The 25,984-nt window shown below is 32.2% G+C and overlaps 1 protein-coding gene across 37 annotated transcripts in view; it reads left to right on the top strand.

Annotated features, from left to right (window-relative positions):
* Window positions 1–25,984, top strand: part of RIMS2 (regulating synaptic membrane exocytosis 2) — a 566,717-nt gene that overhangs the window by 290,612 nt on the left and 250,121 nt on the right. For 29 of the 37 annotated variants that reach the window (XM_024129941.3, XM_024129925.3, XM_024129931.3 and 26 more), the window contains 7 exons: window positions 1,145–1,264; window positions 3,400–3,499; window positions 4,430–4,553; window positions 5,887–5,933; window positions 9,213–9,325; window positions 19,551–19,681; window positions 24,335–24,506. In XM_024129941.3, the coding sequence (XP_023985709.1) occupies window positions 1,145–1,264; window positions 3,400–3,499; window positions 4,430–4,553; window positions 5,887–5,933; window positions 9,213–9,325; window positions 19,551–19,681; window positions 24,335–24,506 (807 nt within the window). Of the gene's footprint in view, window positions 1–1,144; window positions 1,265–3,399; window positions 3,500–4,429; window positions 4,554–5,886; window positions 5,934–9,212; window positions 9,326–15,813; window positions 15,862–19,550; window positions 19,682–24,334; window positions 24,507–25,984 lie in introns of all 37 variants that reach the window. The other 8 variants (XM_024129935.3, XM_024129926.3, XM_055091129.1 and 5 more) reach the window with 1 other exon arrangement.

Below are 25,984 nucleotides of genomic sequence, written 5' to 3'. Positions count from 1 at the left end.
TTGGATTGGCTTATTTGATTGCTTGCATATATTTTCCTTGGGATGAAAATTAAATTATTAACAGTTTGAATCCCAGGCAAAAGGGAGATGATTGGGTCTGTTTGCACAGAAAAAGTTGTTTTTCTTTTTTCCCTTTCACTGTCATTTTGCTCTTTTGTTTTATTGTCATATCATTTTAGTGTAGTATTAATTAGTATTAGAACCATTGCCATCTGCTTTGGTATTTATTATTTTGCTTTTACTATAGTGAGACTTTTACCATATAGATGTGATTTACTGGAACTTGTCTTTTGCCTGCTAAATTTTGCATAAAGATGTGCATGTTACTTTCAGATAACTGTGAAACTGTGATTACACAAATCATTTACTTTGTTATTTGATATATGATTCATAATGGAATGGTATCATGATTTATAAAAGGCTTGGTTCTGCCCTGAGATAAACTACTAATATTTTCAACGTTGTTTAACAATGGATACCATTGAATTATCAAATAAAATTAATTTGCTAAATAGATCAGAGACCTGAAAGAATCAAGGAACCTCCAAAAAGTGAGAAATATAATCTGTCATCACCTTTGAATTAGGCCTGTTTCTCCCATGCACGTTCATTTGGAAAGTTACTGGAGCTTATGTATTTTTAATAATTTTAATCTAGAAACCTACTTCAAGAAAGCCCTCATCAGAGGTTCAAATTCATGTTTTAATATAGTGTGACCTTTACTGTAATAAAGTCTTTCAAAGTCTTCCAAAAGTGTTTGAAGATTAAATTCTCATTTTCAAATGAGTTCGATTGCATAGAATTGCAGTCTCTTTTCTGCTTGTGAATTTTTAATCTTCAGTGTGTAGATAATTAGAGTTTGCATGTATTTTCAAGATTTCTCAGATTTTGTAGAACTATAGAACTTTAATATTGTGTCAGAGCACTGTTAGAATTTGCAGTAACTGGATTTTGAAAAAACCTGAGATTATTAAAATGAGGTTATAAACATAATCTAGTAAACCCTTTTGATCAATGTTTTGAATAAAAACTGGTTTGTGTAATCATAACACTTTGGAAGTTGGAAGTTTAGAGAGATTGCACACTAAGGGGTCATTTATCATAAAATAACATTAATTTTGTGTTTATTGATGCAATATGTCAGCACCCTGTGACGTGGCAGCCATCTAAAGACGGAGATCGTTTAATTGGTCGCATTTTATTAAATAAGCGTTTAAAAGATGGAAGTGTACCTCGAGATTCAGGAGCAATGCTTGGCTTGAAGGTATGTGATGAAATATATGAGATGTTGCTCTATACTCCTTTACAGATTTATCAGAAAAGCAAAAGATATAATAACACTATACCAATTTAGTGGGGGTTTTTTCTATTTTCAAGAATTCCTAAATATTTGCACTCATTATCCAAAACGTTTTCATTTTCCAAGTATTATTTAAGAAGTTGCCATTATTCTACAATAATACTTATTTATATAATTTTGGAAAATAGAACTTGAGTTACATACTTGAGTTCTTCAAACTTATTTTACCTATAGTTTGTCCTTTAAGTCTATATATGTGTTTATATTCTTTTAAAATGATAGCTTCGTTCAATTATTAAATGTACAAACTTGGGAAATACATATATGTATTACATATTACATAGGAATATAATGTTTGTATTAGAGTAGCAAAATATGTGTGCATTTGTGTGTATTTGTGTGTGTGTGAGAGAGAGAGAGAGAGAGAGAATACTGTTTGAAGTCTGGAAACTCAAAAATACTTATGTTAGGAGATTTAATATAAATATTGATTTATATTTTACTGTAAAATACCAGATAATTATTTGGTAAGTACACCAAAGAAAGCTCTGTTTATTTTTTGTGCATCTATAAGGTGAATTAAAAACTGAAATGCAAAGAGAGTAAATGTTTTAGAGTTAAGCCATTGCTACAGAAGTAGTTGTGTAGATTCCAGTAAGTGAGAGATATTTGAAAACTTTGGTTGTAAATAAAATTGAGCATCACTTATTGGCTGGTTGCCATGCAGTTGGCACTCATCTGAGCACTTTATATCTATCATTTTATTAACACTCACAACAGATAAGAAATAAGCTTAGAGAGGTGTCATAACTTGCCCATTGTCTTAAAGATGGTGATGAAGGTGAGAATTAAATCCAGATCTGCCCAGTATCTGTTAGAGCAGTGTAGTATAGAGGTTGAAAACTCTTGGCTTGATTTCTAGTTATAGCATTACTAGCTACATGACATTAGGCACCTAAACCTCTCAGCCTCAGACTCCTCATCTGTACAATGGAGATAATAATACTTACTGAATTATTATCTAATAAGACTAAATAAAGCAGTATACAAACATTTAGTACAGTGCCTGGCACTTTGAGATTTCAATAGTAATATAATCAGTATAATTATTATTATTAAAGTTTATCAAGCCAAGAAACTTTAAAAATATTGACACAGGGATTTCAGCCCATAATGTCTATATATATAATTTTCAGAAGCAAACATAGGAATAATGAGTTAATATTAACTGAACTGCAACTGAGTGTAATTCACTGCAACTGGGGACTAAATACATGGAATAAGAGAAATCAATGATTTTTGAATTCTGTATTGTTCAGTCAATTTAGAAGAGGAAAAAAACTATTCTAGTCAGTGAAGTTGGTTCCTATTATTTGCTTAACTTGCTATAAAGTTGATATATTGATTGAATGGCAGTTAATGAGAATCAGAGCATTAATTTTTAAGAGACCAGTCTTATAGCTACACATTTGATTTCACAGCATTATTGCTAACCTTTGTTTTTTCTTTTTCTGAAAGATATGTATTAATAGAAATGTAAAATCAGAAAAATTGGGATGCAGATGATCTAAAGTTTACATTAATTCTGATGAGATTAAGTATATTTTGTAACTTTCTCAGGAAAAATGCATCATCATGATCATCATGCACATTATCAATATGCCTAAATATTACCAACTAATAAAATTTTTAGAAGATATGATAATATAGTAAAAGTAACAAAATATATATTATGACATTTGACATCTATAACTAGAAATGTTAATATAATTATGTAGTACTGTAATAAGTTTTTAGAAAGGACAAAATTAAGAATTCTGTAATAAAGGCAAAAATTATAAATCGTTAAGTTGTTTCTAAGATATGAATCATTTTCAACAAATAATCGATTAAATTGTTAAACATTTGGAATATGTAGAGTCCACACTTGGGACATGTACTCAGTTCCTATTAGTAACACTATATTATTTAAAAATTATTTTTAGCATATTAAACTATAGTTTCAAAACCTGCAAATTGTCTATTTATTTTTTACTTGAATCTTCAGCTGTGTTCATTTTAACAATATGCTTGTTTTAACATTTTCTTCTTTTAAACAGGTTGTAGGAGGAAAGATGACTGAATCAGGTCGGCTCTGTGCATTTATTACCAAAGTTAAAAAAGGAAGTTTAGCTGATACTGTAGGACATCTTAGACCAGGTAGGTTTCAATCTTTGATTATTTACATTTAAACTGTTAAACTTGAGTAGTTATGAAAAAGTTATCCTCATTTAGAAGTGACTTCACCGGTAATAAAAAGTTCATTTAACTTATATTAATCGTTATTCATTAATGGAAAGTTGTAACTACTAGTTCTTGAGTCACATTAGATAAAAATATTTTTATATTTACTGATCTGATTTTTTTGCTGATGGATATTCCTAGTCTGTATCTAGGATTAGATTAACCTAATTTGTTTCCCATAAGCCTTCCTATCTCTTTTGAAGAACTTCCAATATAATTTAGGAAACAAACTTCATGGATAAATACATATTTCCTGGAATGTGTCACTCCTTATCTCTTTGATAATGGATACTATTGAAGAGATCCTTGAGTGCCTTGGAGAGGATTCAGTAAGAAGTTTAGTATTAAGCTTTTTACAAAAGAGTTTAGACAAGGTGCTCAGCTGCATGTGTATTGAGAATCCTAGAATACAGAGTTATAAAATTTTCAAAGAGGCAACTTATCTTAATAGTTTCTAGAATTGGAATTTCTATTGAGAAATCACAGAGACAAGAGTGATATCACCAAGTTGGAGACATAGGTTGTTCCCAACTTGCTTCCCCTTGCAAGAAAAACAACTAACAACTATTCAGGGAAAAGACACCATTGAGAAAATTCTAGAAATCACAGATACAACTTTTATGTAATCTTTTCCTCTGACCCTTCCTTGTCCTTTTGTGTGAAATACACTAATCATCCTGGTCATCAAATTTTATGCCACTGGAGCTGTTCTCAGTATGTTTCTTATTCTATAAAGGTGATTTTGTTCTACAAAATTAATCGCAGTTTGAGACTGCTTTTGTTTCGAGTGCATTTTATGGGATTAGTTTTTCTTTCTAAGATTATCATTACTGACACACACTGTAGGTGATGAAGTTTTAGAATGGAATGGAAGACTATTGCAAGGAGCCACATTTGAAGAAGTATATAACATCATCCTGGAATCCAAACCTGAGCCACAAGTGGAGCTTGTTGTTTCAAGGCCTATTGGGTGAGTTGGTTTGAATACTTTATACATGTATAAAGTTGACTACTATTAAATAATTTGTAATGTGCAATCCAATAATGTCTGATTGCTTTATAAAACTAAATTATTTTGAGGACAATGCTTTTTTCTCCTTTACTAAAAATACCTCACCAAAAATCATGACATCTTTTTATCTGATCATGCTAGAATATACAGTTAATTACAAAAGAAAAGGGATATTTAGGTGTATTATTTTTATTATCTTAATAGCTCAGTAAATGGATAAAAGGATTAGTGGAAAGGGACTATAGTAACAATTACTTTCAAAAGAAGTTTCATAAGCTATGGTTCTCTACATTGTATATATGAGAATCAACTATATTCTATGAATTTTATATATTTTTTCCAAAATGGAGATTGCATATAAAAAAGAGAGGGCTTAAGGGCATTCTATTCCTAGATGGTGGCAACTGTTTAAGGAAAAACAACATCTTTAAGGTAACATAAAAAATAAGCAAATGTCAATTACTCTTTGACTTTTTAAGTTGGAGATAAATATAATCCTTTGTACTATGTTCCTTTCAAAAGTAATGAATCTGTCACATGAAATTATATCTATTTTTTATTTTGTCTTTTCATAGTTTTGTAATGTGGTAAAACTGTACTGTATCAGCTTAGGGTATTAATCAAATATATTTCTTGGTGTTAAAGGATGCTCTAATCATATTTTTGTTTAATGTCTTAAATATTTTTGATGCAGTTTTCTGAATGAGCTTAACCATTAATATATACCCCTCCTGGCAAATCTCAAACAAAAATGTACATACTTTTGGTGTAAATACAGTTACAAGGTAATTATGTTAAGTCCAATAAGAAACATGTTTGCATTTTTCTCAGTAGAATTATTATGTTTAAAAAATTTCAGTGACAATCTGAATATTTTAACTTTTGGTGATATTTTATTTGAATTTCAATGTTCTGATTTGAACAACAGTAGGTAAAAGAGTAGAATATAATTAAAATATATCTATAAAACTTACCCTGTTGAATATAGAAATTTTTTAGAATGGATAATTGTGTAGTGAAGCACATAGGAAATAAAGTATATATTTTTACAAATCTGCTGTAAATGCATGTGAGTTTTAATTCCTTTCAAGTAGTAGGGTTAGGCCAGAACACTTTTATTAGCAAAAAGTACTACGACTTAGTTTTTTCCTTATTTATATAGTGCTGCTATAATACACAATTTTGTCCATTTTACATTGTCCTGTTATAATATAGTTTGATAATGATCAAAATAGCGGTTGCTACTATTTGTTGAAACAATTCTTGTTTTTTTCTTTTTCTGTCATTTCAGAGATATACCTAGAATACCTGATAGCACACACGCACAACTGGAGTCCAGTAAGTTTCATTTATTTTAGAAGAAAATATTATTAATAAAGTCGTTCATTATCAGGGGTCAGATGAAGTCTTTTATCTATTAATACAAAGTAAGAAATATAATAGTGTTGTTATCAAGTATGCAGTCATATAAAGATGGAAAATTTAGTATTATTTCATGTTATTGTGGAAAAATGTATAAAAGTCTGTAATATTTTAAGACTTTTTTAAACCACACTGTCTTAACTACTATGTATTTTTAGATAGCCTTATTAAGATATACTACTATAAACTGAATGTATTTAAAGAGCACAATTAGGTAAGCTTTGATATACATGTGAATCTATTATCATAATAAAAAATAATGAACATATCATCACTCCCCCAAATTTCACTCCCTCCCCAAATTTCACCTAATTTTAAAATTTACTACTTTGTAAACTAATCCTCAGTAAATGAAGGGAATGCTTGGGACAATCTAGTGAATAATTACATATATTCTAATTTATGTTTTGAGAAAATGGGGTAATAGTTCTGATTTAACAGAGTAGTAATGGAACAATAGACATATAAGTTAAAATAACATTAAGTATATAGACACTTTTTATTACTTGTGTTTGAGTACTATTTCAGATACTAAGCAAATGAATTTTTTCCAATGAATTAAGTTTGTTGATTGAGAGTAAGGCATGTTGTGAAAGAAGAGAGGAGAAGGGTTGCAGTTTGAAATACATTGATCAGGATAGACATTGAGAAGGAAGGATTGGAGCAAGATTTGAAAGAGTGGCGATCTGAGGGAAAAGCTCTCCAGGAACAGGGACCAGAGGTTCAATGTCTCTAAGGCAGGAAAGCCTACGTTGCATTTAAGAAAAAGCAAAAAGGCTGTTGTGGCCCCAAGAGTGAGCAAGGGGAAGAATGGCAGGAAGGAAGACAGGGAAGTAATGGGAAGCCAAACTACATAGGTTTTATAAGGCACTGTAAAGACTTTGGCTTTTACTCTAAGGGAAATCAAGAGCTACATAGGATGTTTTTGAGGAGAACCTTATGTTTTAAAATCAGGCTACTATGTTGAAAATAGATTAAATGGAGCGAAAGCAGAGAGACCAGTGAGAAGACTATTTCAGTATTTGGTGAGATTATGGTAATTTAGACCATGGTGGGTGCAGTGAAGGTGGTAAGAAGTGGTTGGATTCTCTATACACACAACAATTGAGAATGTACTGTTAAAATAGATGTTATTTTTTTTTTACATTTGTATTACAATTATGAGTATACATTAAAAAAAATCTTTACCAGAGAGGTGAAATCCTTTTAGAATGGCATAGCTCTAAACTTTAAAATATGATTGTGTGACCTATTTGATTTAGTACTTTTGGCTAGTTGCTAAATCATTTTATCCAAAATAATATCGTGATCACATAAAACTATAAGTACTAACGTAATGATAATAATTATTATATATAATAATATCATCATCATTAGTGCCTGGAACTGTGCTAGATGTTGTACCTACACTATCCCACTTAGTTTTCACAGCAATCTATGAAGTAGGTAAAATTTTCATTCACTTACGTTATATCACTCAGATATTGTGTGAGCAGTGTGGAATCATTTATCTTACTATAGCTATTTGAAAAGCCTGTAGGCTACAATTCCAAAATTGTTCCTGTAAGGACAGGGGTCCTTTCTCAAATTAGATTCAATTATTTATGCTTTAAAAGTTGAAGAATAGCTTTCTCCAAGGCCCAATTCTTAACCTTCTGTTTTTAGTTCCTCAGTAAATTTTTCTCTTCCTATGGTTGTAATTGCCATATGACTCCTAAGTTTACATTATCAAAATGATCTATCATTGTCCCTTCATCCCTGGATGTTTAAAGAATATGTTCTAAGTGTCTTCTTGTTACTTGAAGCTTAACATATAGAAAACTTGGCTTATTTCTTAGTATAAAGGCAGCATTCTTTCCAGTTCTAAATACTATTTAAGGTTTCACCATTACTTCTGATCCCAAGGCTTGCAGTTTCCCCTTTCATTTTACACTATACTCTCTCTAGAAGTGAATTTTATCCATTTGAGCCCCCAATTATGGAGACACTTTACGGTTTAATTTCTAACACTAATTATCTACTCAACATTTGGTCCCATCCACATATCCTGTTACCTGCTTTACATTTCCCCTCGGACGTCTCTGAGGTGTCACAGGGTCACTGTGACAGGTTCCAAATTAACTTCTCCAGCTATTCCCTAACACACAGGACTTCTCCAGTGTTCTATAGCCCAGGGAATATTAGCACTGTCCTGTGCAGAGAACAAGACAGAAACATAGGGAACTTTCTTGTCTCCATATCTGGTTACAGGACTTGAAATCTTCATGTTTTCCCCCCTTTTTCGTTTATCTCTCATATCTGATTAGTTTCTGAGTCCTCATTTTCTAATTTTGTAATATTGCCTCAATTCTTTCTTTCCATTCCATTTTCTAGTCATTCCTGTTATTATTTTATTGAATTCCACTTGTTCTTAACTGTTTTCCATTTCACTCAATTCAGTCCACACTTTAAAAAGATGGTAAAGACATCTTCCTCAAATGCAGTTTTTATTACCTTACTCATAAAAGGTTAGCATGGATATTTTATTAGTGCCAAAATTTGTAGCCCAGAATTCCAGGCATTTAATTCTGTCAGTATTTCATTCGCCCCATTTTTATTCACTTTCCAATTTGTTCCTTCCCCTCCATACAAATAAATTCATACATATAACTTCTGGGTATTGAAGTTCTGCTTTTTCTGCTCTTCTGTATCTCATTTTCATAGCCCCTCACTTCCTTTTTGCCCATCTAATTTATTATATTCTTCCAGATGTGGTTAAAAATCACTTCCTGAAAACTTTTCACAGCTAGCATTCTAATATTTACGGTTTTAACATTACAAGTTTAGACCATCTTTGAGTTGCTTTATTGATTTAGGTTTTGGTTTTTCCTCCCTAAGTTTCTATTTTAATTTTTTCCTGGTGCGTTATTGTAAGATATGAGTTTAGTACCCAGAACAGATGAAGTAACTAAGTTCTGAGGTCTGTCTCTACTATAATTGGCACAGAAAATGGTTTACCCTTGGCCTTGAGAGAATCCCTAAGCTGCACGTATGCTTTAAAAAACCCCTCTAAGTATATCTGGAACATTGTGGCTAAGAAAATGATGTATATAATGGCATTTTGTGGGCATTAAAAATAAAAGATACATGGTAAAGATTATTAAATACTAATGAAGAGCCATTGTTATTATTCTTTATGTATAATTACCATTTCAGGTTCTAGCTCATTTGAATCTCAAAAAATGGATCGTCCTTCTATTTCCGTTACGTCTCCCATGAGTCCTGGCATGTTGAGGGATGTTCCACAGTTCTTATCTGGACAACTTTCAGTATGTAATCACTAGATTAATTTCTCTTTTTGGAATATCAAGTAGTGTTTTTTTACTATATGATGGTATTCTTTTTGTAAACCAAGTTCTATTTAGAATATAATTGTGCTTTTAACCATCAACTTTCTCATTCTTAGTAATTTTAATTAATTTAAATTTAATTATAATTATCTAGCAGAGTGCTTTCTTTATTAGAGTTAGATTTTCTGGAATTTAATGAGAATTAGAATTTGTGATGCTGTCTAAAACCTTTTTCACCTTAGTAATATTATTCCAAAATTCAAGGTCATGATTTCTGCTCAACTAAGTAAATGGGGAAATATATAATAGATTACTGAGTGTATCAGGTAGATTTCATATTAAGTGATCCCTAATTCGAACATTTTATAATAAAAGTTAAAAATTCAGTTAACCATCATATACCCATATTAGAAGAGCTTTGCAAATTCAGGCTCTCACATTTTATTAATTTCTAAAATTTAAAATATTAAAATTTATCCAGCTACATTTTAGAAACAAACAGGTTAATATTGACACTAATTCTGATGAGTTACTAAACTTAAAATTTTATAAGTATTAAAACTATTTAGATTCTCAAAATTCAGACATTGAATTTTGGATAATTGTTAATGTTATAGTTAACAACTAAACTATTCTTGGGCTGATATTTTAAGAGTAATTTCTAGCTTTTTGTTAAATCAGGTACAAAATTTCTCCTTTTATTTCCTGGAGGAAGGAGAAGTGTTTGATTTTTCTGAAGAATTTTCATTAATTAAATGGAGATACAGGAAGTATAAGCTGAATTAACATAGTAAAAGTCATTAGACACATCTGTTCTGGGACTAGTTTGATCACAAAAGTGGTAATAACAGAAAAGCTGTGTAAGAAAGAAGATGAGATACTATTAGGAGATTGCAAATGTCTTACTAAAATGAATTTCTTCTCTTCATTATTTTCTTTTCCTTTCTCTTTCATAAACAGAGTGAACTTTTTCATTTGAGGACAGTGGTGTTTTTTTCCATTTTCCACAATAAGTAGCATCTTTTTACTTATTCCCTTACATATATTGACAGCGCAGAGTTTGTCATTTATGGTTACGAATATATGTGTATTTTTTTCCACCATTTTAGAAAGTGCTAATAAATGTTAGCTTTTTTATTTTTAATTGTGGCTCCCTTTAAATATTCCACCTATAAATAATGCTCTGGGTGGCTGATGATGCCAGTATATAAATAAATCTGTGTGTGTGTGTGTGTGTGTGTGTGTGTGTGTGTGTGTAGTGTGTGTGTATGTAGTTGGCTTCAGCTGGTGGATGAGGGAGCAGAAGTTAGACTTCCATAATAAGTAAGTACCACTTTGTTGCTTCTTTTGAAATCCCAAGGCTGTATTAGAAATTGGACTAGGAGGGGAGATTGAGGAGGACAGTGCAGGCATTTAGACAGATTTCAAATTCAACTACTTTTCCTCATGGTTCAAAATGAATATGGTAGAAAGGTAAGACTGTTAAATATTTGGGGGAAATATAAACTTAAAAGAATGTGGTATTTGTATTTATAAGTGATGTTGGTTTAAAATCCATATAACTGTAATTTAAAATGAGTACCATTTTATCAATTTTTATGACTCAGAAGGAGTATGTTCCAGCAAGATAATGTTTATAAATATAATACATATTTGTTTTGGTAAATCTAGAAAGCACAGATAAATAAATAAAAAATAAAAATCACCTGTAATCTTGCCACTAAAACATAATCATTCACATACATACAAAGTTTTAAACAAAACTGTAATAAATCTGTGTATACTATTTTGAAACTTGCTTTTTCACTAGTAATATGTTGTGTACTTTTCCTTTAAACATTTTTCTTTAAAAATTCCTCCTAAAATGATTTTAATAGCTATTTAATACTCCATTTTAACTTAATTTGCTATTATAGGATATCTTGCTTTTTTCTAATTTATAGTATTTTAAATAATGATGCCATGGAAATCCTTGAATATAAATCTTGCATATTTTGTTAGGACGAAATTCCTTTGTCAGGATAACTTTTCCAGATGTAAAATTACAATATGAAAGAAAAAAAAAGTTTTAAGATTCTTGAAATCTTTTACCAAAATTTTTCTCCAAAATATTTTTACCAATTTAAGCTACAATTATCAATTCAAGTAATGTATTTTAAGATCTATCCCCAGGTCAGTCATAATCCTAGTAGCTGAGAATACAACAGTGAACAGATAGCCATGGATTTTACCTTCATGAAACTTAATTTTATGTTCATTCTTTGCATGCAGCAAGGGTATCTTACATAAGCAAGATACCCTTTTGGATATAGTATTTTCCTTTATATTTAACCCCATTTCTGCCAACTGGAGACAATTTTGGTTTGCTCTAATGATGTAGAGGTTGGGAAAATATTTGTCCACAAATATCATCCTTCGAGGAAACTTCTAGGAAGTCACAAGGCAACATTATGATTCCTATATCCTTCTATTCTACCTTTGGGCATTTTTGCTTTTGGTGAGATTTTACCTGGGCCCTTAGCTCACTTACAAAATCATGACGTTACTAATGCCTGACAACAAAGATAATTTGTATATTATGTGAGCTGACCTTCCTAATATATTTATGTCAGTTCACGGACTGATATTTTCTCAAATATATAATATACGTATAATGCAAATTGTTATTTAAATTTTCATGCACAAGGCTGTTGATGACTTAAAAAAATTATTCCATTTATTTCTTTTCCATGCTTGAATTGTACTGCTACTTGTTATTATGCTAGGGCATAACTATGAAAGTGCCATTAATATATTTGGTGAGAAAATTAGTATGAGCTCAGGTTTATGACACCTGGACTGTATATTAGCCTTTCAGTGTCAGCACTCCCTTATTTTGATTCTTTTAAAATTTGTGTTCTAACATAATTTAACAGTTTTCTTCTTTGGAGGATTACTTTTGTAATTCTCTCAATATTTTAAAATTAATTTACAGCCTTTGACTAATTTTTTGATAGAGTGCTAAAATAAGATATAGCCTTTAACTCTTTTCAAAGTGAGGAATGGCTCAGAATTCTTTCTTTGTATAGGAATGCATTAATTCTTATTGACAAACATATTTTATTTTACTTCAGGGTCTGTGGCTGATTTATGGTTGCAATGTTTCCCTAAGTTACTTTGTTTTAATATTTTTCTGACTCCACTTTTAGTGATGAGCTTGTAAATATTGTACATATCCATTTTATATTCCCATTTAAAGGGAATAAGTCACTGAAGAATAGGCATGTGTCCTTTATATCTACTTAGAAACTTGATAGTCTTTTTAAAACTTTCTGTAAATGAAAGGTTATTCTTTGAGCTTTTATCTTTTATATGTCATTGTTACAACCTTGTTATTTTAGAAGCATTGCATAAAAAGAATGCCTTGAAGTTAGTAGTGCTGTATAAAGTAGGAAGGACATTAAAAATACAAAATAAATTGTGGTGTACAAATTCAAATTCTTCATTTGTGTGAGGCTGAATTGTTACAGATATTATCAGATATTTCATGCTTAAAATAAACGAATTAATTACAAATTGCAGTGAGATACATAATACTTCACCATTTCTTTATGAAATATCTAGAATCTGAAGAGATAGAAAGCAGCTTAGTAGTTGCCAGAAATTGGGGCAATGGGGAAATGGGGAGTGACTGATTACTTAATAGGTACAGGATATTCTTCTGGTGTGATAAAAAAGTTTTGAAACTAGAGGGAGGTGGTGGTGACACAGCATTGTGGATGCACTAAATGCCACTGAATTGTACACTTTAAAATGGTTAATTGAGTGTTATTTTTTATTTTTTTGCTGTACGCCGGCCTCTCCCGTTGCGGAGCACAGGCTCCGGACGCGCAGGCCCAGCGGCCATGGCTCACGGGCCCAGCCGCTCCGCGGCATGTGGGATCTTCCCGGAACGGGGCACGAACCCGCGTCCCCTGCATCGGCAGGCGGACTCTCAACCACTGCGCCACCAGGGAAGCCCTGAGTGTTATTTTAATGTCACCTCAATTTAAAATAAGCTGACAAAACAAATTATGTTTACGTAGCCAAGTTTAATGTATAAGCTTACGGGTGAAGATTAGGTTTAAACTGGCATAGATTTTAGACAATTGATTTCAAAAAATCTGTGACTTGCTCATTTGAGGTCATTTTAGAAGATGCAAAAATGTTTACCTTAAAGGATTACTTTATTTCAAAGTACTATTTCTTTCAACGTAAATCTTTTAGTTATAAAGTAGTATTCACTTGCAAAAACCTTTCATTACCTTGATATTTTTGGTCTAAAACAGGTAGGACAGGTGAGAAAGCAAGAAAAATAAGATCTTTTTATAAATTGAGTGTCTTGTTTGTCCTTTTCTTCAGCATGCCTAGTTAATCTCTATGAATTTCATAGATCCCTTACCCATTGGCTAGAGAATTATCCATCTAGGGTTATGCAGACAGATATCAGTAACACTCCATATCTAAACATTCCTTTCTTCCTTTGGAAACGTCTCCACACAAAAAGGAAGACATCTTAAGACATGAGACCGTCTTGGTTTTTGAAGAGAAAGATGACTCATGATTGAATGATTGTCTGCTTTTAAGGTTTGCTTTCCTTTGGGTTTTAGATTTATGTCTTCAACTATCTTCAGGGTCTGTCTGATGATTGTTGAATTCGACAACAGCCCTCCTAGTACCTATCATCTGTTTCCATGTACCAGTGGAAAAGTCTGAAGGCTTTTAACTATTTACAGCTGTTAATTAAACAAGAAAGACATCCATGAGAAATGCAAGGAATGGGATGGAATCTTGGTGAAAGAACAAAGATTAAATGCCCTGAAATCCATTCCCAAACCCAGAGACTTGCATCTGATTTTGTTCCTCTTTTAACTGTTAACATGCCTTAATAAAGGCACAACATTCTGATGATTATGGTATCTTTGGAAACTGTTTCAAAATGAAAACAAAATAAGTTATAAGAAGAAAAAAAGAAATCTGATTTTATTCTAAGAATTTGAAATAGAATGATTTAGTCAGAACTGGGCCTAATTTTCTTTCTTTTTTTAAGAAATTTTGGCTGCGCTGGGTCTTTGTTGCAGTGTGCGGGCTCTTTGTTGCGGTGCATGGGCTTCTCTAGTTGCGGTGTGCAGGCTTCTCTAGTTGCAGCGCTTGGGCTCTAGAGCCCGCGGGCTCAGTAGCTGCGGTGCAGGGGCTTAGTTGCCCAGCGGCATGTGGGATCTTAGTTCCCAGACCAAGGATCAAACCCGCGTCCCCTGCATTGGAAGGCAGATTCTTAACCACTGGACCACCAGAGAAGCCCCAGGGTTTTATTTTCTACCTTTACACTATCTTACTTTTTGGTTGGGTGTGAGCAAGTCTATCTAGCCTTTTAAAAATGTCTCTGTTTCCTCATCTGCATATTGGAGATAACAGCAACTACCTCCCAGCATTGTTAGAGGCAATAAACTTGCAGTAGCTGTCAGTGAAGGCTTAAAAAAATATGAAGAACTGTATAAATAAATAGAAATACGATATTATTGTCATTAATAAGTATGATTAGCTCTAAACAGTGTTATCTCAGGTGGTACACAATAAATGTCTGAAAATGATGTTTAAATACTAGAGCCTGTTATAGATTCTTAAAGTATGAATCAACTAATTATTCCAGTGTGTTCCAGCACACTTTTTATCTTTCTGTGTTTATTCTTTTAAGAAATGCTAGGGCTTCCCTGGTGGCGCAGTGGTTGAGAGTCTGCCTGCCGATGCAGGGGACATGGGTTCTTGCCCCGGTCCGGGAAGCTCCCACATGCCGCGGAGCGGCTGGGCCCGTGAGCCACGGCCGCTGAGCCTGCGCGTCCGGAGCCTGTGCTCTGCAGCGGGAGAGGCCACAACAGTGAGAGGCCCGCGTACCGCAAAAAAAAAAAAAAAAAAAGAAATGCTAAAGCCAACTTGGCTAATGTTTTTTAGACTTTTGTTAGCCATATTATCCCTTTGGAAAGTTACATGTATGTCCCTTTGGAAACATTATTTCTACAGATGACTTTTCACTAATAATTCTATAATGTATTTTCATCTGACTTCATCTTGGACTCTGATTTTTTCCTATGTTGTGTGTTCAAGGGTGAAACTTGAAATATCTTGACTTTGTATTATGTTTACACTCATTCTTTCAGAATATATTAGCCCGAATCTATTATTTTACATTCAGTCTTAATTCCTGTTATGTTGATTACATTTAAAAATCTGATTTAAAACTTCTAAGATTTTATATAGTTTTTATCTATTTAAGCATTTTGGGAAAATTAATTTATTCATTACATTGAACTACTTAATTTAGATATATATTGTCATGGAAAAATGTACTTAAGGGATAGTTGTATGTGTTTTTTACTTTTGGTCTTTTAGTTCCAGCGTGTTGTCCTTTTTGGTTTTGTTTTATTGCTTTTTTCTTTAATTTTGCTTACCAGAGCCAAAGCCTTAGTAGAAGAACAACGCCTTTTGTTCCTAGGGTTCAGGTAAAGGCCTTGTCTGCCTGATAGAAACTAAAGTTGTGTTTTAACCCTTATTTGTATGTTTTTGGAAAATGCGTAGTAGGAAAACTTTTTTTGGTGTGTTGCTCCAAACCATATTATTGACTTTCAAATCATTTTATGAGCCAGCTTGTAAAATTCTGCATGGGGATTAAAATACAATAAAAATTTAAAGAGACAATCTTTGTTAGTGGTTTTATATGATGGACTGAATACTGAAACTCATAGGTTTCTGGTTGGCATTTAATGTAGATTCCACTTACATTGGTAATATTGACAGAAATAGCTGATTTGATACTGTTGATATATTTTCCTTTATTACACTAAGGTTGCTGTCTCTTTAAATCATTCATTATATCACTTAACATCTACATTCTCTTGCATTTTCCAAGCAATAACTCCTTGAGGAGATTGGCAAATAAATTTGTACCTTATCTAAAATATGAATTTTATGCATATTATATATAAGGCTCAACTTTTGGAAAGTATATTATTTTGAAAGAACAAAAATCACAATCCAAATAAAATGTGTTGGGTTTATTTTGTTTACATTTTGTAATTGTAATTCCATTTAATTTTACTGTAATACTTGGGTACAAGTTGTTTGCCTCTTTTCATTAGGAAACCCTTATATGGTAAAGTAATGTCAACAAAGTTTTTTTTTTTTTTTAAGTAGTATTATGCTTTCCTTGCTTTGCTGCATGTTTTTTTTTGGTTGTTGCTGTTGTTGGTTTTTAATACTAATTTAGTTTAAATTAAAAAAATTGGAGTTGTTCTAGTTAACACTATGCAGTGTGAAATATTTACTTAGACTTAGGTTCTGCTTGGGAAATTTAAAAGTGGTTACATGGAAATTGTATTAAGCAATTAAAATGATATCAAGATTTTTATTAATGAAAATAAGGTAAAATAAGAAGTATATTATATCTAGAATTGTGGAAACACACTTGTTTTATTTTGAAGAATCAACAGATATATTCTAATCATTCATTTAAAAAACACAGAGAAGATATTTAGGAATGTGATAAAGAATCTAGCAAATAAAATAATTCTTTTTTGATAGTTTGAAGTGGATATCTATTAAAAACTTCAATGCAAGTCCTGTAATATAAAATGAAAATTAAGGCTATTGATCAAATGCCCAGTTTGACAGTTTATTAAAAGGTATAATTTTGATTAAAAACTCATAAAATTAAAGTATGCCTGTTTCATATCTATATTATTTTAATATTTATATATTTGTAAAGTATAATTTAATAAACTGTAAAGTATTAATATGAAAATATGAAAGCCATATGCCTAATATCTTTTTGTGTGAGAAATGAATATTATTAATAAGTGATCTTTTTAGTTTACCATGGCATAAGAAAATCTAAAAATAATACTATTTATCAGGCATTTGAAACATATATCTTAAATGTTTACCTGTAATTATTTTAAAGAAGCAAAAATATTGCCCATGGAAATGACGGCAAAGGTAGTCTCAATCCCTGAAAAAAAAAACCTCACAGAAATCAATAATTTGCTCCAATAACTATGAGCTTAGTCTAATAATACTTTTTTCTTTGTTTTTTAAATGTACTGTTTATTGGAAAACAATTTTTTAGCTTTTCAGAAGTTTTTTAATATCATAGAAAATAAAGCCATAAGGTTTTTTATTGATATAGAAAATAAAGAATATTAGAAGTTAATGTGGTTTTGGTCGCAAATTTAGAGGAACCATGGTGCTCTCTGACAACACCTGTTTCATCTCATACATGAGACACTCTAGTATTTCTTACTTCCCGCCCCCCCCCATATCTTTTGCCAGAATGGTCTCTTTTTTCCATCTATCCTCATCTGTATCTTTGTTCTACTATTGTCAGGCAACCAAATATTTGAACTTTTTTTTCTTTTTTTATAGTAATTTAAAACAATTTTTATATTGGAGTATAGTTTACAATGTTGTGTTAGTTTCAGGTGTTGAACTTTTTTTTCCGTTTAAATGTCAGAGGCGTTTTTTTTCAGGTTGTTGGTCCCCTAGTCTAAGGCAGTGGTTCTCAAGCTTTAATGGCAATGAGAATCACCTGGAGCACTTGTTAAAATGCAAATTCCCTGGGCCCCATTCTGATTCAGTAAGTGAAAGGTGGGCCACAGGAATTTGTAACTTTACAGATAATACTGTTGCAGGAGTTTTGTGAACTGCAGTTTAAGAAACACTTGTCTAGAGTCTGTACTTACCAACTCGATTCAGACAACTTTTTGTTACACAGCCTCAAGGTAATACCTGCGTTAAACATAAGGACTTAACATAAAGGGAAGTAATAATCATTTTTAAAATTTAAATGTTTGAGGACTAATTCTGTTTGACCGAAAAGAAAAGCGTATAAATAATTTTATATACTCTTCTGGGCCATTAGTCTTCTGACTTAAAAGTCTTGCTTGGCCTCTCATTCTCTAAGATATGAAGTGAGGGACTCAACAAAGCCATGTTAGAATTGGAACTGAACTACTGATATATCATATATATATATTTATTTGTATGATTTTTATGTAGATGGTCTATATTTATTTATATATTCTAGAGCCTGGTCCAGAGCTGACTGTCTGCTTTGGAGAAGAGAGGAAGGGACTGACATAAGATGTATATTTAAGTTTTTTAAACTACCGCAAACATTGTAAATCCAAGTTAAAAGAAAAAAATCGAACCATTGGATACACACACACACACACACACACACACACACATATACATATATAAAATGAAAAATACATATTACCTAAATAGAACTTTTTCCCAAATTCCAAATTTCCAATTCAATTTCAGTTTCAAGATAGTGGTCAGAGATGTGCTGAATTCTGAACCGAATGTGGATCAGAGCCATAGTCATCATAGATCCTGATATGGTAAAATCAACTAGCTAGGTGTGGGAGTGTGAGGTATGTGTGTGGGAGGTGACAATTATTAAGTCAAGTGAATTCAGCAGCTGAATGTTAAGTTCTAATCCTTAATTATAGCATAGGCAAATTATTCTAATTTTCTCATCTCGAATTATAAAATGTACCCTTATTATTCTGAGGATAAATACATTTGCTTCACAAACAAAAACAAAAGACTTTATGTCTGCGTAAGAAATTTTAAAAGACGAATTTATTACAGTTTTAAATACAAAGTTAAGGAGTAGATTTACTAAAGCTTCTAGTAATTCCCAGTTGCTTATAATTTTTGAAAGGTCTTTGCTGTGGTATAACATAAAACATTTGCTTAAAAATTCCCTATGAGTGCCATATAAGGAACTTATCTATTCAATTCATTTTGAGCACTTATTCTGAACTCACTATTGTAGGGGAACCAAAATGAACTACCGTGATTCCTGCATAAAGGTAGACACAAAGCAATCCTATATAAAGTCCTTAGTTATGGTAGTGTAATTATTATGTGCATGTTAATAAGCTATCAGATTAGATTATAAAAAGTTCAAGTGATTTATCAATCGAACTAAAATATCTGAAATAATTTCTCTGTTCATTGAAGTTATTATAGCATATCCTTTTACCTTAACTGCAACTTACGAAGTGAAGTTTATATTCTGTGCTAATATTAGTGTAAGAGAATGGGGCAAAGATTGGGAATGTAAACATTACATTATATTAGTAAATGTTTAAACTGATAAATGAATATTTTTGCTTTTCAGATAAAACTATGGTTTGACAAGGTTGGTCACCAATTAATAGTTACAATTTTGGGAGCAAAGGATCTCCCTTCCAGGGAAGATGGGAGGCCAAGGAATCCTTATGTTAAAATTTACTTTCTTCCAGACAGAAGGTAGGAATATGAAACGAAAATAAATGTTCTTGAAAATAAATGAGAAATGTTAATAGCAGGAGGTGTTTTGATTCTGTATCATTTATTTTACAATATCATGCCAGTTAGATACTTATGAAGTTTAATATAAGCATAATGATTCTTAAGAATCAAAATAGTGGCAGTAAATACTTTGAGATTGTTTTAAAACCTATGTCAAATGTTTATAATATAGATTATTTTGTTAAATATTTATTTTAGATTGTGTGGCTTACTTCTTAAATAATGTATTTTTTAAAAATCAAACTCATTAAAATTATGCTCCTTTAAGTCAGTACTTTTTTTTTTTTTTTTTTTTTTGGTGTGGTACGCGGGCCTCTCACTGTTGTGGCCTCTCCCATTGTGGAGCACAGGCTCCGGACGCACAGGCTCAGCGGCCATGGCTCACTGGCCTAGCCGCTTCGCGGCATGTGGGATCTTCCCGGACCGGGGCACGAACCCATGTCCCCTGCATCAGCAGGCAGACTCTCAACCACTGCACCACCAGGGAAGCCCTAAGTCAGTACATTTTTAACATAAGCTACAGAGGCAGAAAGCTGGAAATGGTACTAAATGATACTCATCATGTTCCTCTACAATTTTTACCACCTTTTACTAAGATATTATTTCCCTTTATTATGTAAAATTAGTGAATGTGCTTTATATTTCACCACCCATATCACCAAGGAATCTTTACTACTGGGCCTAGAATCAGCTACCTAAAGTGTCCTTTGCTTTGTGTCCATGCTAATCAACATACATGATATTGATCTACCCTGATTTAAATAGAGGAATCAGGATAGGAGAAATAGCTTATCAAAAATCATATAATCATTCTTAATTTCAGACACGTACAAAATAGAAGAGATTATTCAATAAGCATCATGAAAAAAGAAAGAAGTAATGCACCAATTTCCCTTTCCCCAGCTCTTCTGCAACACTGGTTTTCAGGACTGGGCTGGTCATTTTTCTCAGGTTGGAAGCAGCTGGGCACAGATGTGATCTTAAACGTATTTATACACGTTTGGACCCTCTATTACTCAGTTCAAGTTAAAAGTCATCAGTGTTGAGTGCCAAAGTGTCATCTGAAGAACAATTTCAACAAAGAAAATAACAAAAGAAGGAAAGTAGTCAATTAGCAAAGGTCTTACACTTCATTTGATATATAGTTTGAAATAAAATTTGTAAAATGAATTAGAAAATATGCAAGGGTGCCATAGCCTCTTAAGCTATTAGAAGCTGTGCCATATAATTTTATCTTACAAAGTTGACTCGAAGGAGGTTGCTGTCTAACAACTTAGGTTGTCTTTTGGAGAGGAATACACTTTGAACTGCAAGGGAAGAAGAGGATATGCAATAACTTAACTCAACTCCAGCTTAAACTTCAGTTGGATGACAGATGTCACAGCCATATTACCTACCATCCTGGATGGAGGCCAAGTCTCTTGGCTTCTCAGAGCACAGTTTATTAGTCTAAGCATCCTTAGAATGCCATCATAAAAACTCACAGAAAGTGCTGTATTCCCATCTGTGCTTTTATGCACACACATAACTTAAGTTTCTACTTATTCAGACCTTTGAAGAAAAATGCTTGCTTTTCAAGATGATAAAAGTCTCTCAAATTTTTGTTTTTTGGTTGACTACCTGTGTTTAGTTTTATTTTTTATACCTCCCCTCACTTTCTAAGCAGATAGAGGTCAAATGGAAGGGAAAGTCCCTTTAAAGTCTCCTTTATATTCCAGATGTAGGGTTTTTATCTTTTCTCAATAGCAAAGAATGTGAGAAACATTTGGATATTTTTTTCTCAGATTATTTCTCAGCTGAGTTTTCTTGACAGTTATCAGGAATTTGAAGAATATTTAGGCAAGTTTGTAGCTCACTTTATTGATAGAGTTGTGTCAGGGTTTTATCCTTAACCGAAAAAAGAATCCTCTGGTCAACTCAAACAGCTACATTATCACTACATTATCATCTCGACTTTTCTTTTTTTTTCTGTTGGCGCAAGTTTTTACACATGAATAAAGGACTATTTGTGCTTTTGGTATGAGTTATTTCTTTTTTCTTGACAATTTCTTGGGAGAAAAACTACAGGTCATGTAGAAGCCCATGGATACCAAAATCTGCAATGCTCAAGTTGCTTATATAAAATGACATAGCTCTGCATCTGTGGATACTGAGGGCCAACTGTACTTGACTAAGTAAACAGAAAAAACAGTTGATGCCTTTTTATTGATAAGAATTCCTGGAGGGACAAGTGAGGCTACATAGAAGGAATTTAGTCTAGAATGTCAGTATGTCAGTTAAGCCATTCAAAACATTTATTTTCTATATAATATGCTAGGTACTCTAAAAAATAGCTAGGTATGCTCTAACACTCTTTTTTGTATCTTTTTTATATTGGTTGCCAGTCAAAATATATTTTTCCCTTCATTTTGAGTAAAAATATCAAGTCTTTGCATGCTGTTAAATCAAATGGAAAACAAAAGTACTGGTAACATGAAAATAAATAGAAAAAGCTTTAGTTAGATTTTTTAAAATACTTTCTCAACATTTTAGTGATGTTGTTAGAGATCATTTATCTATTTTATTATCCTTAGGCTGCGATTTTAAAATATCTCTATAGCATGCTTACTGATCTTAGTTTTTAAATAATTTTAGCAACTTTTCAGTATTTGACTTATACAGAATGATCTTATTTTGAAGGCTTTAGTTATACTTCTTGAAAAGAATAACTCGTTTACATTTTTTTGTAACTTGCTGAAGATAAGGTAACTTTCCATGGTTCTTTTCATGGATTGGTGCTTCAATACACACAAAATTGCCTTATTAAATTGTAATCATATAAGGTAGGTTAGCGAGGAACTTCAGAGATTATCTAGTCTCCCTCCTATCCAGGATTAGAAATCCCCTCTAAAATAGTCATTCTTTGAGAACTTTTTTCACTCCTTAAGAGGAAGTCAAAGCTTATTCTTCTGTTTTCTTTCACGTTGCAGTATAAACCATTCTTGGATTAGATGGCAAGGTTCCCCCTAAATGCTTTCTTCCTGACCTTGGTGGAAGGAATTTTATCTCTGACAGGGTTTCATAATTCATTCTTTAATGGATAGAATATAAATAGATGCTTTATAAATATGTGTTAAAATTTTAGAAGGAGGAAGTGACAAGAGTCATAAGTCATAGTCCTTGTCATTATTTCTCTTATTTAGGTATTTTTATTTACAGTACCACTTCTTTTTCATAAATTTGAATGGAGATAAAATTTCCTACATGGGTTTCCAAAGTTATTTTCCTATGGAGGCCTTAGAAATTAACGAAGATACATTGCTTTAAAATGGCTTTCTGCTACATTAAATATATATGCTTTGGAAACATACATGTTCTTGATTACGTCAAATCTGTACTAAACGTTAAGCTCTGTATTCACCTGGGAGAAGTTGCATACCCTCCCTAATTTGGAGGCACTCTGTCCCTTCTTAGTTCTCCCTGCTTCCTGTATCCCAACACTCTTAGAATTGTGCTGTGTTGAGAGAATTTGTAGAAGTTAATATGGTTCCACTTGGAGTTCAGTGGCACTTCTCACTTCAAATAAGCTCTTCTAATAGCTTAACATTGCCGTCCTAGATGATTTTCTTCATTCCTATTCAGACATTGACCCTCTCTAATAAGCTAGAGTAGTGATCTCCAGAAAGAACGGATGTACCCAGGAAATGTATGAAACAATTCATTGGAGCTCATAAAGAAATATTTGAATTTTCATTTTCACCTATCTTTACTTCCTATTTTTGTATATTTACCAATGAATATATTAGTACAACAATATAGTAATACATATAATTTATAAATATATGTATAAATATATATGTATACAATGGAATGCATAATCAAAAGCATTCATTTGATAGAAATATGAAGTCAAAAAAATGTATGAAAGCTTCTGAGTTGGAACTTCTATCAGGATGGCCAGCTTGCATTTCCAGCCCAGATTATAGCAGCTACCTCACACAGAAATAATTTTACTATGTTTTTAAAGACTTGATAGATGTCAAATGAGCAAGTATGTATTAATGATACATAAGTGAGTAACTTGATAAGATGTAATTACACTTGCTTATTAGCTAAACTATATGGATGTAAAGTTGTGAACATCACAATTCACTAGACTTATTGTACAAGGGACTTCTGTTAGTTTAAGGAATAGTATATTGGTTACAAATACTAAGTACACTATTTGCATTTGCATATGTACAAATACTAAAAGTAACACTATATGTAACTAACAGGTTAATTTCCAATTTAAAGGTTTCCAATAGGGCAATGTGTTAAAAAAAATTAGAGTTAAGATTCTTCAGTCTGGTTTTATTTGGAATTTGAGAAAGGTTAAGTTTTTAATTATCTATCATGGAAAATTTTCAGATTTATTGAAATAGTTCTATTATTAAGTCATACTTATAAGGTGATATAATTATATACCTTATAAATTTTAATAGTAATTTTAAAGATTACAGTATATTTAAGGTATGATAAATTTGTGGGAAAACTTCACTTCTTTCCTGAGAAATTTTAAATTAATAAATTTTAGGGCAAAAGATAAAATGAAGATTTATGTAAGCTCATATATTCTTATTTTTTTCATAGTGATAAAAACAAAAGAAGAACTAAAACAGTAAAGAAAACATTGGAACCCAAATGGAACCAAACATTCATTTATTCTCCAGTCCACCGAAGAGAATTTCGGGAACGAATGCTGGAGATTACCCTTTGGGATCAAGCTCGAGTTCGAGAGGAAGAAAGTGAATTCTTAGGAGAGGTATCTGGAACTATTTTAAAGCTTAGACTATTCATGTCATCCTGAATACTTTTGTTTATATGACTATCAGTAAAATGTTATATTTTGAATAACTGAAACACCTAGACATAATTTAACAGAATGAATTTAGCTGCTGTTTTAAGAAAAAACTATTGATGCCTCTATAGTACATGTATTTCCTTTCAGTTTACTGAACCAATTGTACAACTAGTAATTAAATCATTTATTTATAGATCATTTTTTTCAGCCCTGTACTGTATCTGTAATATGCTAGGGACTGAGGTGTCAAAGGTCAATAAGTTATATTACTTTCTTCAAGGAATTTATAATCCACTGGGATACACACAAGTGAGTGAACAATTATAACTAGTATGGCAGATGCTCTTTCAGGGAAAGTGCAGTAGGAATACATAATTGCTGTGCAGGGAAGGGGAAGTGGTCCATGGAAGGATCCATAGAGAAACTGGAATTTAGCATAGTCAGGGGAAGTAAAGTTCCTGCAGAGGGAATAACAAAATATTAGAGTTGTGGGGGTCTTGGACAACTGCATTGAAATGGGAAAGGAATGTGGTAAGAAATGAGTCTTGAGGGTTAAACTGACACCTGATCATGTCCCTTCATGTATCATATTCAGAGTTTGGGTTTTTATCCTGTAGATAATGGGAACAAATGACAGGTTTTAAAGAGACTGGCTTGATTGCATTTGTACTTGAGAAAAATATTTCTAGCTGTAATGTGGAGAATGAATTGGAGAGGGGTGGATGAGAGGCAGTTTTCCCGCTATTAATGTACTAGGAGAACTGCTTTCAGTTTTTTCAGTGTGGTTGGTTTTCCTGAGTAAATTAAATGTAATACCATGGGAAAAGCAACAATCCATAGAAATATTGAACTGAATGTTGTTAGCTAAGGAATCAAAGAGTGGTAAACCTGTTGGAAAGAAGGGTAACATAATGGCTATAGGAGCAGAGATTAGCGCCAGCTGCCTGGTTCTGCATTCCTGACGCTACTTCTTCCTGGCCTTGGTCCTTGAGCAAGTTATTTAATATATTTGTCCTTTAGTTTCCTCTTCAATCAAGTGAGAATGATAGTAGTATGCGATTCAGGGTTAGAGTGAGAAATGTGTGTGTGTGTGTGTGTGTGTGTGTGTGTGTGTGTGTTTCAGGGTTAGAGTGAGAAATGTGTGTGTGTGTGTGTGTGTGTGTGTGTGTGTGTGTGACCATTTGGAACACAGTGCTTATAATTTTGAAAATGACTAGGGAAAATTTAGGAAGAATGAAGAGTACCTTAGTTGTTTTACATTTTTACCTCGCATAGCTAAATAGTGATTTATCATTATATAGCAGTTCTCATATACTTAAACCAGACACTATCATATTTGCACATGACTTTAAAAGAAAATAAAAAGAATCATTTATTTCTATGGACTGATTTCCTATGTAAATTTATTAGATATTCATATTATAACATGGTTCATATTG

The sequence above is a fragment of the Physeter macrocephalus genome, chromosome 15, assembly GCF_002837175.3.
Source record: "Physeter macrocephalus isolate SW-GA chromosome 15, ASM283717v5, whole genome shotgun sequence".
NCBI classification, from domain to species: Eukaryota; Metazoa; Chordata; class Mammalia; order Artiodactyla; family Physeteridae; genus Physeter; species Physeter macrocephalus.
This window is presented reverse-complemented; position numbering and strand designations above follow the sequence as displayed.